General features: G+C 55.5%; 1 protein-coding gene across 1 annotated transcript in view; it reads left to right on the forward strand.

Annotated features, from left to right (window-relative positions):
- MYT1L (myelin transcription factor 1 like) overlaps nt 1-13,177 on the forward strand; it is a 128,649-nt gene extending 115,472 nt beyond the window's left edge. Inside the window, exons 18-20 of the mRNA XM_052644495.1 lie at nt 7,409-7,512; nt 11,972-12,115; nt 13,151-13,177. Coding sequence (XP_052500455.1) covers nt 7,409-7,512; nt 11,972-12,115; nt 13,151-13,177 — 275 coding nt within the window. The remainder of the gene's footprint in view (nt 1-7,408; nt 7,513-11,971; nt 12,116-13,150) is intronic.
- Nucleotides 13,178-19,927: the final 6,750 nt, after the last annotated feature.

The raw sequence follows: 19,927 nt of genomic DNA on the forward strand, positions 1-19,927 counted from the left end.
CATCTCACCTGCAAACGACCCTGGAGCTAAAGCAGAAATTCTTCTGCAAACTGACGTGAGCCCGCACCTGCTTCTGACTCCGATAGATGGAGCAGGGCAGACACAGCGAGGAGCGGGGTGAGCAGGTCTGCACACCGCAGGAGGAGCCTCCCGCCGGGAGGGCGGCCGGAGCTTGGGGAGGCCCCGGCTGGCGTCTCTCCTGTGGGACGTCTGACCCTCGGAATCCTCCTTCCGTGTCGGCCAAGCGCAGCTGGGAACCAGAAAGGGCGGGTGCCACGTGGGCGAGGAGCCCAGGCTTCATCTGGCTGGACGCCCAACTCCAGGCCCAGCCCAGGTCAACGGGGCCGCCCTCAGGGGTCGGCATCGGCTCATCTCTGCATCCGAGCTCAGCTCCGTGACTCCAGATTTCGGAATGTGTCTTCCTGCTGTAGGTTCTGTCACACGCTTGCCCACAGACATGGACCTTGGGAGCCCAGGTCACCTGGAGATGAAGCTGCAGAGTCAGGTCAAACCCGGGTCTCCCCAAGCCCAGTCCGTGCCGAGCCCGGCCTGACAGTCCGCTCTCTCCACACCTGTCGGGGCACCTTTTCTGCCAGGACTAGAGGCATTTCTTACTGAACCCAGAGCTGAGCACGTCACTCTGCAGATAAATGGCCTCATCCCTGTGTGTCTGACCCAAGGGCAGGACTCAGGAGATTCTCTGGGGGGCTAGGGGTCCGTGGTCACTGCCCACGTCAGCCACACCTGCCCTCCGCAGTTGAAGGCATGGCCCTCGCGGTGTGTGAGGAAGAGACAAACTCTCACTCTCTTCTCTTGAGCATCCGGAGGGTACGCCTTGTCCAAGGTCACTCCGTGGCCAGGCCTGCCCAAAGCCCCGGGCTGGCTCGGGCCAGCAGCTCTGTCCTCAGTCCAGGCGTTCCCCCCCAGGCGTTCATCTGAACGGGAAGGAGCATGTCTGAAGGTCCCAAAGCCTCTTTCCGGTTCTAAAATCCAGTGTTCCCTCTTTCCTTCTGAAGTTTAGAGAAGAGGCTGCTCCGGCCTCGTCCCCCAAAGCCCCTCATTGTTCTGAGTGACCCCGTGTTGTCTCTGAGTAGCTGGAGCCCCGCAGAGTCTCCTCTGGGACCCCCCACACATTCACTGTGGGCCTGTGAGCCTCCCTCCGGGAGCTGTGCGGCAGGGGCTTTGGTTTTCCTGTTGTTTGGCGTGGTTTTGGTCAAGCGTTCAGCAGAGAAGGTGGAGGAGGGCCTGGCAACCCACTCTAGCATCCCTGCCTGGAGAATCCCCACTGAGCCTGGCGGGCTACAGCCCTTGGGGTCGCAGCGTCGGACACGACTGAGCGTCTAACGCACGCTGTCAGGAGGGAGTGAAACGCAAGAACTGCCCCCTCCCCTCGTGCCTGCTGTCGGGGGCGCTGAGCTGAGGGAAGGGCCCCCTCCCCTGCCTGCAGCTCTGCCCGGGGATGTTGGGCACCGATTCAGTTATATCACCGACAGCCCGAGCCTGGCGTTCTCCATTACCTAGAAGGAAAAGGAAGCTCAGAGGGGTGAAGGGGGAGGCAAAGGCAGGCGACTTGGGAGGGAACCAGAGCCGGCTCACCGCCGGCCAGGGCCCCGCTCTACCCAGGAGGGCTGAGGGGACCTGGCCCTCTCTCCCCTCCGGGAGGGGGCTTCGAAGCTGGGCTCTCATGCCCTGGGGTTCTCAGGGGTGACCTGGGCTTTGAGGGGTGACCTGGGCTCTGAGGGGCAACCTGAGGCTCTGAGGGGCGACCTGGGCCTCTCAGGGGTGACCTGGGCCTCCCAGGGGTGACCTGGGCTCTGAGGGTGACCTGGGCTCTGAGGGGCGACCTGGGGCTCGTGGGGCGACCTGGGCTCTCAGGGGCGACCTGGGCTCTGAGGGGTGACCTGGGGCTCTGAGGGGCAACCTAGGCCTCTCAGGGTTGACCTGGGCCTCTCAGGGGTGACCTGGGCTCTGAGGGGTGACCTGAGCTCTGAGAGGTGACCTGGGCTCTGAGGGGTGATCTGGGGCTCTGAGGGGCGACCTGGCCTCTCAGGGGCGACCTGGGGCTCTGAGGGGCGACTTGGGCTCTGAAGGTTGACCTGGGCTCTGAGGGGTGACCTAGGCCTCTCAGGGTTGACCTGGGCCTCTCAGGGGTGACCTGAGCTCTGAGGGTGACCTGGGCTCTGAGGGGTGACCTGGGCTCTGAGGGGTGACCTGGGCTCTGAGAGGTGGCCTGGGCTCTGAGGGGCCACCTGGGCCTCTCAGGGGTGACCTGGGCTCTGCGGGGCGACCTGGGCTCTGCGGGGTGACCTGGGCTCTTGGGGGTGACCTGGGCTCTGCGGGGCGACCTGGGCTCTGCGGGGCGACCTGGGCTCTCGGGGGCGACCTGGAGGCACACTCCCATGGAGGGCCTTGGGAACATCCCTACCAGACCCTCAGATTCACCCTGACTCTCCAGAATCTGACAGACTGAGAACCCACCGGTCATGGGCCTGCCCTTCCCCCTACCGCAGTCCCCACTGTCAGCTAAGACAGGACTCACCTGAATGGAAGCGCTCCTGAATGCTGGGCTCCTGAGGGCGCATCCGGGAGGCAGAGGGCAGGGGAAGGGGGAGCAGGGCGGAGCTCAAGCGGAGAGAGGGAGGCAGCCTGTCCTGCGCGGTGCACCCACACGCCCGCCCACCCTCTCTTCCATCCACCGTCCACCGTCCATACGCCTACTAACCTCCTAGACCGAAACTCAGAGGCACGAGGGCTGTCTCCATGAGGGCCCAGGCTAGTGTTTTTATTGGATTTAAAGTGAAGATGACCTCCATTGGAAGGTTGATCTGATGTGCAAATTGTTTTGATAATGAAACCTGATTTGCCACTTAATTTACACAGTAGATTGTTTTCATAAATTAAACACTTGACTCAAGGGTTTGATGGAAATGTACTGAAGATACTCTGCAACATACCATTTTCTAGAAATATATACATTTTTGACAACTATTTAACGTCACAAGAAAAAGCTTTAGGTGACAATTTTAGGACTTGTGAGGAAGAGGTCTTTTGTTAATTTTTTAATTCAAAGTATTGAAGCCCACTGCACTAGAGCAGATGCAATATTTTTCCTTTTAGCTATTTTTTTAGCTCCCATGACCGGGTCAGCAGGACAAAACCAGTTTGCTCTACTTTGCAGCCAGAGCAGAGACGTGCCTGCAGAGGCCTGGTGCTGGTGGGCCGCTCGGACGGCAGCATCTGGCGCTTTTCTTTGGCCCCTGTCTGGCAAGTCTCACTGAAGGTCAGGCATCTGACATACAGTTGATTTCTTAGAGCCACTGTGTCTGACAGGGACCATTTGTGATGCAAGCATTTGGGGTTTTGAGGGATTAAGGAGAGTAGTCATCACCAGACAGGTAAGTACCAGATATGGATTCGGATTCCGGGTCTGTCTGTCGTGTTTGGAAAGCCAGCCTTAAACCCCAGACTGCTAACCCTCTCATCAGGGCAGCTCAGAAACGCCTCCAGACTTCAGGACGTCTACGGGTCACATGATCTCTGTCCCCTGCGTAGACGCTGGTTTTCCATGAAAGTCGAAGAAAACGTGATAACTGATGGATGCTCTTTGATGAAAGTTCAAAACAGTGAAACAGGCTCCTAAGATTTCACCTATATTCCAGAGAGACCACATTCTCATCTCATAACTTTATCAAAATTCTTCTAGTTCCCTTTTGCCAGAATCTGACCCCAAGACTCTTTCCTTGGGCTCCAGAATCTCTGCAGATGGCGACTGCAGCCGTGAAATCAAAAGACACTTGCTTCTTGGAAGAAAAGCTATGACCAACCTAGACAGCAGAGACATTATTTTGCAGACAAAGGTCCGTCTAGTCAAAGCTATGGTTTTTCCAGTAGTCGTGTATGGATGTGAGAGTTGGACTAGAAAGAAAGCTGAGCACCGAAGAATTGTTGCTTTTGATCTTGAGAGTCCCTTGGACTGCAACGAGATCCAACCAGTTCATCCTAAATGAAATCAGTCCTGAATATTCGTTGGAAGGACTGATGCTGAGGCTGAAACTCCAATCCTTTGGCCACCTGATGCGAAGGACTCACTGGAAAAGACTCTGATGCTGGGTAAGATTGAAGGCAGGAGGAGAAGGGGAGGACAGAGGATGAGATGGTTAGATGGCATCACCGACTCAATGGACATGAGTTTGAGTAAACTCCAGGAGTTGGTGATGGACAGGGAGGCCTGGCGTGCTGCAGTCCACAGGGTCTCAAAGAGTCGGACATGACTGAGCTACCAAACTGACCCCCAAGACAAAAGTGCTGACATGCTGGAGTATCTCACAGGCTTCGCTGTATGTGAAGTACCATTGATAGAGCATCCTGACAAGCCAATCAGGCAAGTTCAATGGAAACCCGAGGCGTGCTAGTCTTCCTGCCGTCCCTGGGTCTTGTAACAGTGTTGTGATCTTCCGACTGCCAGCCCCGAAGTGGATTGTTCCGCTGACAATCACACTCACACACTCACGACTCAAGGGAAACATGAATCTCGGGTTGGATACAGGCAGATGCATAGCGCGTTTTTCACCCTTCTTATCACGAATTATCCAAACCCTGGTCTCTTGATCAAGCGGCTCTGAGGGTCACAGAGGGTGGTTCCCTGGGACGAGCTCCACCGGCCTCATGTACAGACCCCAGCATCAGGGACCTTCCTGACACGCAGTCACGTCTGCTCACTGACACTCGCGTGTTACATGCAAGTAAAAATCAGACGTTTTATTTTCCCTATGAGAGAAGACTGCTTCATCTTTACCCATGCATCCTTACCGAGAGGGTCAGAGCTGCTACCTAAGGGGCCTTGGGGAGACGTGCCCCGCAGCAAGCATCAGAGCCTGCCGCAGTGCCTTCAGCCAGTGTGAATCCGAAAGAAGATCGCTAAATCTGCAAAGGCAGCTGGACCTCAGGGGTCGGGGAATAGAGGCGGATTCTCTGTGATTCTTAGAAAAATGTGATAGCCCGCTCTTCACATGGCTGCTCTTCAGCTGAAGCTGCAAAGCACACCTGGAGAAGAGAGGACTTTAAATTGTCCAAACCTAAAAAACAAAAAGTACAACCTGGAGAGCTTGTCCAAAAGTCTGAACAGAAACCCACTGAGAAAATCTGCCCTTCACAGCCCGAAGATCCAGACGGGGTTGTGACGTTTCCGCAGGTTTCATATAAGATGTACTCGCTGCGCCTGGATGGGTAGGGACTTAGGAAGTGAAACTGTTAGTTGCTTGCTCATGTCCGACCCTTTTCAACCCCATGGACTGTAGCCCACCAGGCTCCTCTGTCCATGGAATTCTCCAGGCAGGAATACTGAAGTGGGTAGCCATGCCCTTCTCCAGGGGATCTTCCCAACCCGGGGATTGGACCATGATCTCTTGCATTGCAGGAGGGTTCTTTACCACCTGAGCCGCCAGGGAAGCCCTTTAAGGAACGTAAAGGAAGGTCCTGGCAAATCCTCATTACGTGGTAAATTAACTCATGATTTAGTTGCTTTACAAGTCAGGATTTTTATTCACTTATCTTGATTGTTTTTATGCATTCTTACCTTGAGCTGTACCTGACCTTCAGCTGCAGAAGAATAACATTGGCCATGGCCTTGATGGAGACCTCCCAAGTGGCTGCTTTTGCATATGCTAACTCAGCTGACCCTAGCTCCTAATTTTGAGAGATTTCCATAAAGGCCTGGTCACAGATTCAGAGGGGAAACAGCAGTCCACCGCTGAGAAAGCGTAGACCTCGTTTCAGTACTGGCAGTATCGTCTATTGTGTCCTTGAGCTGCTTTTTGGGAGCATTTGGTGAAAAGGCACATTTCGTTTCTGACCCTCTGGACCCTGTAAGAGGCTGCAGAGAAGCGCCTTGCAGACCTAAGGGGCTGATGAGGGCCATGGACACGGGGTCCCCGGGTCACGGTGGGAGTGTGGCCGAGGGAGGGGGGCGCTCGAGACCATCTCACCCGTGAGGCTGACTTTCCCACCTGAGACAGATCCGTGGGAGAAACAGTTAGGAAGGAAGGGTAATTAAAGGGAAGTCAAGCTGAGCGCAACGATCACACTCACGAGGAAACGTGATATCCTAGAAGAAATGGGCTCCTCCAGAGGAGGATGTTTTACTCTCTTGAGTCTTTTTTTCCTTCATTTCACTACAAACAGCAGCAAAGACCCGAACCCCCTCTCTCTCTTTTCTCGATTCCTGGGGGCTGGCGCCGGGTGCAACGTGAGCAGGGTTTCTGGATTGTCAGAGGCCCTCCGTTTGCGGCAGACTGGACCCCTCTCTGCAAAGCTGGACAGTGGCCCCCAGTCTCCCCCAGTTGCCGGGCGAGTGACGGGAGCGGCCGTCCTGCACCTGTGCCTGCAGGATTTCTGCTCTCCCCTGGGGACTCCCAACCACAGGAGACCAGGGCAAGCACCATGAGGGCCAGGGCCTTTCTGACCCCGACGAAGCCTCGCAGCAGCAGCCGGCTGGGAGACCTGGCCTCTAACGCGCCCCTAGGCACTCTGACGCTCCTCCCTGCAGCCCGCCCGGGCCCCCTCAGGAGCTGGTGCCTGCAGTGCCCTCCTGGCCTCCCCGAACTCTGCCCCACAAAGCCCCACAAGCTGGCTCTTCAGATGAGGGTTGTGCCTACCAGTCAGGGTCGGTATTCCGGGAGCTTCTGAGACCACCACCTGGAGCCGGTCCCTGCGCCTCCCACAAGAGCGCCCGCTCAGCACCCGGCAAGTCAGGGCTTCGGTCGTGTGTGTGTGTGTGTGTGTGTGTGTGTGTGTGATGAGTCTCATCTGCAGAACCCCAGCTTGGGGGGGGGGGCACCCTGCTGTCTTCTTTTCAGATACAGCAGCCGCCTGGCTCCTTCTGAGAGTCGGGGGAGAAGGGGGTTGGGGGACAGAGAGGCAGACCACACGCAGAGCGGACAGGTCACGGCCAGAGCCGGGGACACCCACGCCCAGGACACGGGGTGACCGCCGGGTGCGGAGGGGCATACTTGCAGGTTCTGGTGAACCGTCTCAGTTTTCGATGAAGATGAAAACTTTCCGTTTGTGAGGGTCCATGACCCCCAGCTGATTCCCCTGTTTGTAGGTGCCATCACTGTGAGCATGGCAGTGGGGACAAGAAGACCCACAACCCATGACCGTTTCGTTTTCATTCAAGAGTCTGTTTTCCCAGCAAACTGGGCTCCCCGTCTGGAGGAGTGACGGTGCCCCAGTCCTCCCCATGGCGGCCCGGGGCCCATGTCTCTGACCCTCCCATCCTCCCCACGGCGGCCCCGGGCCCAGCATCTCTAACCCCTGTCCTCCCCGCGGGGGCCCCGGGCCCAGCATCTCTAACCCCTGTCCTCCCCGCGGCAGCCCCCGGCCCACATCTCTGACCCTCCCGTCCCTGCAGGCATAGAGAATGATGAGGAAATCAAGCAGCTGGACGAGGAGATCAAGGAACTGAACGAGTCCAACTCACAGATGGAGGCTGATATGATCAAGCTCAGAACTCAGGTAACAGTTTCTGAGGCCCCCAATCGAGCCTCCAGGCCCCCAGAGGGCGTGCATCCCCTAGTCTTAGCCCAGTCTTCCTTACTCTTTCACCCTTTTCTTGGTCTTTCATTGAGGCGATTTCAGTGGCAAACTTTGCTGCCCCCGCAAGGCCCCTGGTGGACTAGTGCTCACTCGTGCCGGAGTTTCAGTGAAGCGCGGTTCCCAGCAGTGGGTCCTGAGGGTCTCCTGTCCCTGCAGGGGGAGAGCTCATCCCCTGGAGGCCTAAGCTGGGCCGCCCATCCCTGGGCTCCTGGCCCCCCTGTGTCCACGCAGACTCCCGGCGAGGCTGCTGGGCGGGCCAGGTCTGGTCTCCACCAAGCCCCTGCCGGAGGCCTGAGCCCAGTTGCCTCGTCCTGACCCCATGTGCCTGCAGCGGCCACACAGGACGTGCGCACATCAGGCCACGCGTGTGGCCTGCAACGGCTGAGCTGAGGCTGCAGAGCTGCAGGTCCAGGGCGCCCAGCTCAGCTGACCACAGGGCTGCGCCTCACGAGGCTCCAGGGTGGGACACCCCTGGTGTGGTCACAGGTGACACTGGGGGTCCCCGTCCTGATTGGGCCCCCCTCCCTGTCGCCAGGTCCCCCCTCCCCAGCCGTCCCCTCCCAGTGTGGTCAGAGGTGACACTGGGGGCCCTGTCCTGCATAGACACCCCTCCCCCCATGGTCAGATGGCCCCTCCCCAGCCATCCCCTCCGGGATGCTCACAGCCTTTCTGGGACCCTCCCTACGCATCCAGGGAGAGGCCACTGCTGGTCCTTGCCCCCCGGGGGCACAGCCTCTCCAGGGTGGGAAGGTTGGAGACCCCACCACCTGGCTTTCTGGTGCCCCCACGCCCCGCCGCCCCCACAGCGCCAGTGACACCCAGGAAGGGAGGGGGCCTTGCCGCTGTGCTGTGACCAGAGGTGAAGGCAGAGCTCAGCGGGGTCCCCTGACCACACTGGACACCCAGTGATGGTTACGAGGCAAAGGTTGTGGCGCCTGCCACCCCACCCCCAACCTGGGACCCAGACCACCCGAGCCTCACCCTTACCTGTGTTACCTGCGGCTCCATGTGAGCTTTCAGTGCAAAAGCAGGCTCTGGTTCTGCTGCTTCAAAGGCATGAATGTCAGTCTGACCTGCATTTTACTCCTGCAGAGGCTGCGGGAGACCAGGGTCCCTGCAGGGTCCTGGGTCCCGAGCTCAGAAGAGCTCAGTGGTCTCTCTATCAGAAGTGCTCAGGACGGGCGCTTCCCTGGGGGTCCAGTGCCAGGACTCGGCATTTCCAAGGCAAGGGGCACAGGTTCAGTCCCTGGTCAGGGAACTAAGAGCCCTAAAGCTTTGTGGCTTGGCAAAAAAAAAAAAAAATTCAAGTGTAGAGTTATGTATACGTTTTGTTTCATCAAATCAGTGATTGCTCAGCTCTGTGTACGTCTCTAACACGTCTCAGCTCTATCCTGAGCCCGGGCGAGAGGTCGTGCACACACGCACACACTGTCCTCAGGTCCTCGTCCCTCCGCTGCAGGAAGCCTGCTGCTCATCACATAGGTAGACGAGGACGGTCCCAATAGCAGGGGGCTTGTCCCCAGGCTGAGGACCTTGAGCTGAGAGCACGGGGCTCCTGACCCGCAGGACAGGCTGCCTCCAGCCCCTCCCCGAGCCCCGGGTGCCCCGGACGGAGAGCAGGACCATTCCTCCATCACAGCCAGCCTTGGCCTCTCCCGGGCTGCATGCTGCCAGGCGCCCAGTACCCACGGCTCCTCCCTGCTACTGGGAGCCCCGCAGCAGTGCGGTCAGCCCCTCCACCCCGAGGGGCCAGCCACGGGGGATGCTGACCCCCTGGCAGCACTCTGCCCGCCCCCCGTTCCACCTCTGAGCAGTTCCTGGGGTGCTGGCTTTTCCTCTGAACCCTGCTGGGTCAGAAGCCCAGGGAAACGAGTGTCCTTCCACGGGAAATACTCTCACCTAGAGACGTGCCTACTGACAAGTGTTGTTGCTCTTGAATCCACAAAGAGCCAGATCTTGCCTGGCAAACCTGGGAAAGCTGAAGTCAGGGACTCCCTCAGACCCCAACTGCTTGGGATCCTTGGATGTGAGCAGGGACATCCTACCTGAGAAATCAGAGTTTAGAGCTGATGAGCAGAGATTCGGATAATTCAGGGCAATCGGTGGTTGCCATTTGGAGGCGCCAGGCTGTGAGCTTGGCGTACGGCAGACAGTCCTGTTTCCATGCATCCCCTCTGAGGCCAGCTTGGGGACCCACAGAGCCCAGCACACACGCTGTGGCCTCCGGGATCTCCCTGTTTGGTTCTGTCGCTGAGGGTCCCTCAGCTCCCTTTGCAGAGTGGGCAGCTCTCCAGCCTGCTGTGCAGTAAGTGAGGACTGGTCGTCTGGCGGCAGGTGGAGGCCAGGAGGCTCCACAGCAATGGTTACGTTCTCCTTGGGAGGTTAGAGGAAGGGAGAGCGGTCAGGAAGCCATGCCAGACCCTTCTCTGAGGTAGGGAGGCAGTGACACCATACAGGCCGCTAAGGACCCCTGCCTCGTGACTACGAAGAGGATCAGTTCTGCCGCTTAGTCATGTCCAACTCTTTGGGATCCCACGGACTGCAGCACGCCAGGCCTTTCTGTCCATCACTAACTCCCAGAGTTTGCTCAGACTCATGTCCATTGAGTCAGTGATGCCATCCAACCATCTCATCCTCTGTCGTCCCCTTTTCCTTCTGCCTTCAATCTTTCCCAGCATCAGGGTCTTTTCTAATGAGTCAGTTCTTCACATCAGGTGGCCAAAGTATTGGAGTTTCAGCTTCAGCACCAGTCCTTCAAATGATTATTCAGGACTGATCTCCTTCAGAATGGACTGGTTGGATCTCCTTGCAGTCCAAGGGGCTCTCAAGAGTCTTCTCCAACACCACAGTTCAAAGGCATCAATCCTTCAGGGCTCAGCTTTCTTTATAGTCCAACTCTCACATCCATACATGACTCCTGGAAAAACCATAGCCTTGACTAGATGGACCTTTGTTGGCAAAGCAATGTCTCTGCTTTTTAATATTCTGTCTAGGTTGGTCATAGCTTTTCTTCCAAGGAGCAAGCATCTTTTAATTTCACGGCTGCAGTCACCATCTGCAGTGATTTTGGAGCCCCCAAAATAAAGTCTCCCACTGTTTCCATTGTTTCCTTATCTGTTTGCCATGAAGTATTGGGACCAGATGCCATGATCTTCGTTTTCTGAATGTTGAGTTTTAAGCCAGCTATTTCACTCTCCTTTTTCACTTTCATCAAGAGGCTCTTTACTTCTTCACTTTCTGCCATAAGGGTGGTGTCATCTGCATATCTGAGGTTATTGATATTTCTCCCGGCAATTTTGATTCCAGCTTGTGCTTCATCCAGCCCAGTGTTTCTCCTAATGTACTCTGCATATAAGTTAAATAAGCAGGGTGACAATATACAGCCTTGACGTACTCCTTTCCCAATTTGGAACCAGTCTGTTGTTCCATGTCTGGTTCTAACTATTGCTTCTTGACCTGCGTACAGATTTCTCAGGAGGCAGGTCAGGTGGTCTGGTATTCCCTTCTCTTGAAGAATTTTCCAGTTTGTTGTGATCCACACAGTCAAAATCTTTGGCGTAGTCAAGAAAGCAGTTTTTTTTTCTGGAGAGGAGAGTGACTCACAAATAAACCAATATTTCAAGAACTCTCTGTGCAGTATTAGCTTCAGCCTTGCACTGCAAGGAGGTCCAACCAGTCCATCCTGAAGGAGATCAGCCCTGGGGTTTCTTTGGAAAGAATGATGCTAAAGCTGAAACTCCAGTACTTTGGCCACCTCATGCGAAGAGTTGACTCACTGGAAAGGACTCTGATCCTGAGAGGGACTGGGGGCAGGAGGAGAAGGGGATGACAGAGGATGAGATGGCTGGATGGCATCACCGACTCGATGGACGTGAGTCTGAGTGAACTCCAGGAGTTGGTGATGGACAGGGAGGCCTGGCGTCCTGCAATTCATGGGGTCGCAAAGAGTCGGACACGACTGAGTGACTGAACCGAACTGAAGAAGAGGATGTGTTAGCCCCACATCCTAAGATACTAATCCAGATAGGTCGTCCTGTCACGCCAGCAGAAAGGCCTGGGTGGCACAAGGCCAGTCCTCACACGATCGTCTGTGCACAGTGGCAAGAAGACCTTTTAAAAACTGCGTGAAAGCTGAGACAGCCTGGGAACCTAGCCCGCCTTCACGCACCGGTTCCTTTTCAGAGAGACCAGCTGTTAGGGTCCAGTTCCCAAGTGCTCGAGTGTGAGGACTCAAAGCGCACGAAGTGACCCCTTCAGCGTCCAGGCCTCCACACGGAAACCTCTGGATTGGGGCGAAGAGGCTGCGCCCCCGCGGGGCCCCCGAGGCCTCGCGCTGGGGGCGGCTCGTGTTACATGCCCCGAGGCCCGTGTGTTTCAGATCACCACCATGGAGTCCAGCCTCAAGACCATCGAGGAGGAGAACAAGGCGATCGAGCAGCAGAACGAGTCTCTCCTGCACGAGCTCGCCAGCCTCAGCCAGTCCCTGATCCACAGCCTCGCCAACATCCAGCTGCCGCACATGGTAAGTGGGCGGCGCCGGGCGGAGGCCCCCGGGGCCGCGCGCAGCGCTCGTCCTAGTGTAGCTGTCTGTCTGTTCTGTCCTCGTGGCTCTCAGACCTTGGATGCTTGCGGTTACCTCCCCCAAGCCATAACGTGAACCGCTCTGGTGGGGCTGATCGGTAAATCCCCTGAGGTTAAGTTGCTCTGAAAGGCCTTTTAAGTAAGATAAGGACAGTGGCGTTAGGCTGGGATACTATTTTATGCTGATGTGAATATCCTATTAAGAAAATAAAAGTTGCATATGAACTACTATTTAATATCTCGTAGGATCCAATCAATGAACAAAATTTTGATGCATACGTGACTACTTTGACGGACATGTATACAAATCAAGACCGTTATCAGAGCCCAGAAAATAAAGCTCTACTGGAAAATATAAAGCAGGCTGTGAGAGGAATTCAGGTCTGAACAGCTGCTGTAGTGGTGGGATCTCGCTTAAAAACGCTGCCTCTGCTCTTTGCTGCTGTGATTTACCAGAAAGTGTTCTCTATTGATTTCTGTTTGAAACAGTGTTATGCTTACAAGACTTCATAATGATTTTCTGTCTTGCTTTAAAGATAGTACCTGCAGAATAGTTTTGGAATACATTCACATTTTTGTACGTTTTCATATAAGCTGACATAGTGTGACATGCCATGTAATGTTTATAGCTGCTGATGTATGCACATTTGGGGGTCTATATATTTCTGAAGAGGTAAGCCGATCAAAATAAATAGAGTGTACATTCTTTTTAATGCTTTAGTGATTAAATGTTTAGTATTTTGAACTGAAATGGACACACACACACACACACACAAACAGCTCTGAATGATCATTTGGTGGCCCCAAAGCCACTTTTTAGATGTTATCGTTTTGCCTCATGTTGGAGGATCTTATGGAATTTAAGAAATACATTTTGTGTGCATATTGTTTCATAGCAAGAATTGGTTGCAAAAAATGCTTTATTTTTGAACAATGCTTGGAAATATTATGTGATTTTTTTGTTTGTTTGTTTTAGGAGGATGGTGTATGGTGGGGGCAATAAATGAGGTTTTTTGCATTCCAAGGAAATGGCAAATGGACTAACTGTAAGAAATGAGATAAGTAATTTATTGTAAGACAACATCAAGCCATGGAAACTTGGCAGAAGATTCAAAGCAGCTTAAACAGCACTTTTAAATTAACTCCTGAGCGTTGCATGGTGTGACGGTGGGACCTTCAGCTAAGACAGGGGCAGAGTAGAGGTGGACGACCGAAGATTCCTCCTCCTCTCTCGGGCCGCTTTGGAGCAACCTTCTCCTCCCTCCCCGAGGGCTCCTCGCCCTCTGAACCGTCTGTTGCCCAACAGAATCCGTGTGTTTTCCTTTGCGCTCAAAGATCCTTTGAGACTCTCTTTCCCCTTCCATCTTATCCAGTTACCATTCCTGTTGTCGCTGTCGTGAGTTTCCCGTGGGGGATAAAGGCAGACGGCGTGCCAGTCCTCGCGTGACCGGGCTGAGCTGCGGGCCGGCCTGGGTGGGAAAGCGGCTCAGACAAGCGCCCCGCCCAGCGCGGGCTTCGAGGAAGCCCGCGTCCCGCTCAGAGGCGGGGCGCGCGCTGCACCGGCCGCCCTCCGGAGGCCCGCGGACCGCAGGTTCGCGTAGCCTCGTCCGCTCGGTCGTGACCTGCTCTAGGAGCGAATGCCATCAGATGGTGGGAGTAACTAGATGCCCTTCAGCACTTTCTTGCTTTACACTAGATCATCTCAGACTCGTTTCCACCCTGGAGACTGACTGTTCCCCCGGCGACCCGCACTCCGCGCTGCGTAAGACCGCTCTCCGCCGCCGCGCTCCCCTCTCCTCACGCGTCCCCGGGATGGCCTGTCGTGTTTTGATTGCTGTTGACTTGATTTACATGTGATAGCATTCTCCCTTCCATGTCTTGATGTTATGCAGGAAGTACAAAAGTACTTTAAAATTTTGTTATGAAAAAAAAAAAAAGATGGGTTTTGTAAAAATTAAAAAAAAAATATTTTTAGCAGAACAGGACTTACAGGGTCATTGCCCCACAATGTGCCAGTCGGCTATTTGCACTCACCTTGTCCCATGTATCCGTACGGAGGCGTGCAGTTCCCGTGTCAGTAGCCTCGCGACGCTGACCCTGGAGGAATCTGAGGAGGCCTCCCCGCTGGCCTGATGATGCTACGACATTACAGGGGCCTCACCGCAAATGCTCTGATACAATACTCAACCTCGGTATATATATGTGTATAATACATGTACATCCCAGCGGCACTTTATACTGCTCACTGTACAAAAGCTTACAGTTTTCCAGGAGGACTTTACTACTTAGCTGGGAGAAGATTGTGTGATGACTCAGGCGCCGCAGCGCCTTCCCTGCGGGGCCCTCTTTCTGTTGCGTGATTCGTTGTAGCTGCCCTGCTCAGAATTGCCTTTTTGAGAGCTGAAGCCAGGTGCGCCTCGCCACCTGTGGCCACATATCCCGTCCGGGGCCCCAGCCTCCCCGCAGGCCCCCGTTGTTCGTATCGGCACATGCATCTCCCCGCCCCGTCGCTGTCTGCAGCTTCCTTGCCAGTTATAGTGATGCTTTCCGTAGCGTAATAGGTAGTATCAGTTTGGGATTCTAATTGTTCTCACCTATGTACAATGGAAAGGGGTTTTAAGCACAAATCTGCTGCTCATCTAACGTTGGTACATAATATCAAATCAAAGTTATCTGTGACTATTATATAGGGATCACAAAAGTGTCACATATTAGAATGCTGACCTTTCATATGGAATTATTGTGAGTCATCAGAGTTTATTTATTATAACTTATTGTTCATATTCATTTCTAAGTTAATTTAAGTAATCATTTATTAAGACAGAATTTTGTATAAATATTTATCGTGCTCTCTGTGGAACTGAAGTTTGATTTATTTTTGTACTACACGGCATGGGTTTGTTGACACTTTAATTTTGCTATAAATGTGTGGAATCACAAGTTGCAGTGATATTCATTTTTAAATTGTGAACTTTGTACAAATTTTGTCATGCTGGATGTTAACACATCTTACTCTAAATAAAAAAGGTGTTACCACATTTGTAGCACGAAGGGTCTCTAGCTGCGTGTGCATCTTCACTGAGTCTGGAAGCGCGTGGGGTCTGGGGAAGGGGTCTTTCTCCCCAGCCACGGCCGCTCCTGCGACGACGTTGCTGCGGGCTGACCCGTCTACCCCGAGGTCCATGAGCACAGATGAGACTGTTCCTGGAGGCGCTGCCCCTGAGCTTGTCAGGAAGCCACGTGACACCTCTTGCCGTCACCCCTACTGTCTCCTCCTGAGGTCACGTCCGATGCAGGCGTCCCCCCAGAGCAGGGACATCCTCACAGATGCAGACGCCCCTCCCGATGGACACGGCCGTCACGCAGCATGCATCCACGTCCCAAGGTTCACACCCGTCACAGATCTCCCCAGGCCTGGGGTGCAGAGGCTCACAGCTCTCCCAGCTGCCACAGGGCCACCCCTCGCCCCTCGGCGCCGGGCGGCTCCCCGGCCTTCCTCTTGCTCCGAGATTCCGCGGCCTCTGAGCCCGTCTTCCAGCAGGTGTTGCCCGTATTTTACACCTGGCACTGGGTCAGCTGCACCAGGGCGGATGGAGTGTGGGGTCCTGGGGGGGGATTTAGGGTCCCGCCACCCCGTCTCTTCAGACCATGGGGCGCACCTGTGAAACGGCACGTCTTCAGGATCGTGGAAGTTCAACAGATGGCGGGACATTGAGGAGCTGCTGTCGTGACTGAGATCTTTCAGGCTGGTGGTTGGAAGCATCTTGCCCTGAGAATCAGTGTAAACCTGATGGAGAGTAGGTTAGCAAGGTCAGAAATCTTACAAAATTCTTGACCCAGTAATTCCAGATGTCCCTCCTAAAATGCCAGAACGACTGGAAATGCACTGAAGTGAGTGAAACCAACCCCCAAGGTCCTAGTGAAGAGGGAGGTTGGAGCAGAAGAGATAAAGGCACTTCATGGAACACGATGGTGTTACCAGAAACGACGGGTACAATTCCGCACTAATAGGATGCTTGTGATGACGTGAACAGTACAGAAAACAAATGACAAAGAGGTTATGCAGCAGCTGAGTGGCAACAAGGCTGGGTCACATTGGCGTATGTTAGCGGTTCCGGTGGTCCCGCCAGCTCCCTGCGCCCGGGGAGGTGGGGGGGTCTGTCCAGTCCTTCTCTCCCCCTCAGCCCCGAGTAGCAAACCAAAGCTGGGGAGCCACTGGCCCTGGGAAGCCAAAGTTGGGGGCGGGGAGGCAGGGCAGAAGCCAGGGTCCCTCTAGTGAGAGTGGGGAGATGGGGCAGCAGCCCACACAGGTCCCGGGCCTCTGGTCTGAACCCGCCCTCCCGATGGATCTTGCCAGGCACGTACCAACAGGGCCGGCTGCGACCACTCTTTTCTCACCCTGGACCGTGGAGCGGTTTTTCGGAAAGTAAACAGGCAGAGTGAGGATTCCAGGGTGTTTGGGAGAAGAGGCTCCGGGGGCACCCCACACTCCTCACCACGTACCCTGTAGCGTCACCCCACACTCCTCTCCAGCTGCCCCCGGGCTCACCCCACATTCTACACCACATACCCCTGGGTCACCCCCATTCCACAGCACGTGCCCCAGGGGTCGCCCCACACTCCTCACCACGTGCCCCCGGGGTCACCCCACACTCACCACCACGTGCCCCCGGGGTCACCCCACACTCACCACGTCTGCCCCAGGGTCACCCCACACTCCTCACCACATGCCCTGGGGTCACCCCACACTCACCATGTGCCCCCCGGGGTCACCCCACACTCACCACCACGTGCCCCCCGGGGTCGCCCCACACTCCTCACCATGTGCCCCCGGGGTCACCCCACACTCACCATGTGCCCCCCGGGGTCACCCCACACTCACCACGTCCACCCCAGGGTCATCCCACACTCCTCACCACATGCCCCTGGGGTCACCCCACACTCACTATGCGCCCCTGGGGTCACCCCACACTCCTCACCACATGCCCCCGGGGTCACCCCACACTCACTATGCGCCCCCGGGGTCACCCCACACTCACCACGCGCCCCCCGGGGTCGCCCCACACTCACCACCATGTACCCTCCAGGCCCCGGGGCGGGGAGGCGGCCTGGATGAAGCGGACGCGCTGCGCTCCCACGACGCCATCGGCAGCTCCCCTCTGGAGCCCAGAGCAGCCTCCCGCCTCCTCCCGGCAGAAGCCTTAGTGAGCAGGGGCCTCTCGGCTCCCCGGGGCCTGGTCCCCGGTCCCCGTCCCTCTGTGGCAGGAGGCCCGTTGCTGTCAGGGCCCTGGGACGGTCCACTCCCTCCACACTCAGCTCTGGCGCTGCGGACCTGTCAGCGCAGCCGAGCAACGGGGGAGCCCCGGGCCCGAAGCGAGTTAAAAGGTGCATCAAGGAAAAGAAACGTGGCTCTCTGTCCTTTCTCCTTTCATGTGTGCACAGCTTTAGATCTGGAAGTTTCCTCACAAAAACCATCGCACACGTTCTCTCCGAGTGACCAGATTAGCAGCCTGGTCTCCTTCTGTGTGGTCGCCCCTCCCACCAATCGACACGCACCGCTGTGCCCGCGCAAGGCACACAGTGAGACGGAGGGGCACCTGTGCTGTGAGCCGGCCCCGTCACAGACGCCACACAGAGAAAGGGCCCGAAAGAAGCAACAGCCCTTTCCTTCCTCTGGGATGAGGGCTCACGGGGCCCATGCCTCAGGCCCTACAGCAGCTTGAGCTCTGCTCCCGGCTCTGTGGTCGTCCCAGCACCCACTCACCCTGTAACTGGGAGTTTGCACCTTCCTCCCATTACCTGGGTCGGGAAGATCCACTGGAGCAGCGACAGGCTCCCCACTCCAGTATTCTCAGGCTTCCCAGTGGCTCAGCTGGGAAAGAATCCGCCTGCAGTGCGCGAGGCCTGGGTTCGGTCCCTGGGTTGGGAAGATCCCTGAAGGAAAAGGCTACCCACTCCAGTATTCCTGGGCTTCCCTGGTGGCTCAGCTGGGAAAGAATCCGCCTGCAGTGCAGGAGACCGCGGTTCAATCCTGGCTTGGGAAGATCCCCTGGAGAAGGGATAGGTTACCCACGTCAGTATCCTCGGGCTTCCCTTGCGGCTCAGCTGGTAAAGAATCTGCCTGTGTTGCGGGAGACCCGAGTTCGATCCCTGGGTTGGGAAGATCCCCTGGAGAGGGGAAAGGCCCCCCACCCCAGTACTCTGGCCTGGAGAGCACGGACTGTATGGTCCCTGGAGTCGCAAAGAGTCAGACACGACTGAGCGACTTTCACTTCCACCAAAATGCCCCAGAAGTTACTGGTCACTGTCCAAGCTGAACGGAATGTAGAAACATGAAGATCAACTCCCTCCAGGACCAATGCAGCTCAGGCAGGCCTGCCTGATAGGATGAAGCCAGCACATCCCAGCTCTTGGGGGCTCCTTTTCCGTGCCCAGCGCAGCATCCTGTGCCAGGACCTCTCAGCTGGTCCCAAGGAGCCCTGGCCCACGTCCAGCCAAATGCTGCGGTCTCCTCTCTATCTCTAGAGGCGTCTCCAGACTCTGATCTCCGCCTCAGTTCTTCGTTTTCTTCTGACTTCTTCCCTTTCCCTCATCTGCGTGTGCTTTTTCTTCCTGTGTAATATAAATACTCCTCACGGACTGCAGCCCACCAGGCTCCTCCGTCCACAGGATTGGAGTGGGGTGCCATTTCCTCCTCCAGGGGATCTTCCCAACCCAGGAATCGAACCCGGGTCTCTGGCATTGCAGGCAGACGCTTTACTGTCTGAGCCACAAGGGAAGCCCTGATATAAATACTCCTCAAGTTGCCTCAAAATGATTTTTTGAGTAAGGAAAAATTTTTGAGTTGAGCTTGGACATGGGAAACGATTTGGGATAAATGACAATCCAGTTGATTTTTCTTTTCAGTTTAACAGAAGTAGGTTCTTGATTACAAAGAAGCAAGAAGGTAATAGATTATCAACAGGAGGATCCGGAAAATAAGAAGTTAGACTTGATGAACAATTAATCAGTCGATCTAAGAAAAAAATGGAAAGCTTTATTTGAGCCAGAGTCAAGGATCATGACCTGAGGAGCGTCTCGGAAAGCCCTGAGAACTGGTCCACCCACCAGAAATCAAGGCACAGTTACGCACGAGTTCGGAGACACAGGACTGTACATCAAAGCAACAGTTCTTAGATGCAAACGGCTCATTGCAGTGGGTCATGTAACCTCTTCTGAGATTAGCAACAAGTGCTGTCGATAGAGTCATCTTGCTGATGCTGGCGGGAGGCTGCTCTTTAGCTGGGTGGGTGTTCCTGCCAGTGTGGTGGTCCAGGAGATGCCCAGTGCAGGAGAGGAGGCCAGAGGGCAGAGACTTCTCACGCTTACTTTTCCTCGTCTCGCCATAAGACATGAGTTTTTCTTCACACCGATACTCACAGGCTGCTCCCTTGCCTGCCGGTGCAGACCCCCTCGCGTCTCCCTGAGATCTCCCTTCCTCGCCTGCCTTGTGTTCTACCTGCCGCCGCACTGACGGGGCCAGGCCGGCTGCTTAACCGGAAGCAACCAGACTTCCTGCTCCCGCCTTGCGTCTCCAGGGCTAGAGGAGCCGGAATTCTGCAGTTCACTTGTGCTGGGAATCACGTCTTATCGTTTGCTGTATTGCCAAAATACAAAAGTATTTCTGGGAATCCAGTGAAGTGTTGATTCGAAAATGTTCTTAAATACTTTCGGCTTATCTGATAAAAGCTCGAAAGATTAGCTCATGGGCACA

The sequence above is a fragment of the Budorcas taxicolor genome, chromosome 8, assembly GCF_023091745.1.
Source record: "Budorcas taxicolor isolate Tak-1 chromosome 8, Takin1.1, whole genome shotgun sequence".
NCBI lineage: Eukaryota > Metazoa > Chordata > Mammalia > Artiodactyla > Bovidae > Budorcas > Budorcas taxicolor.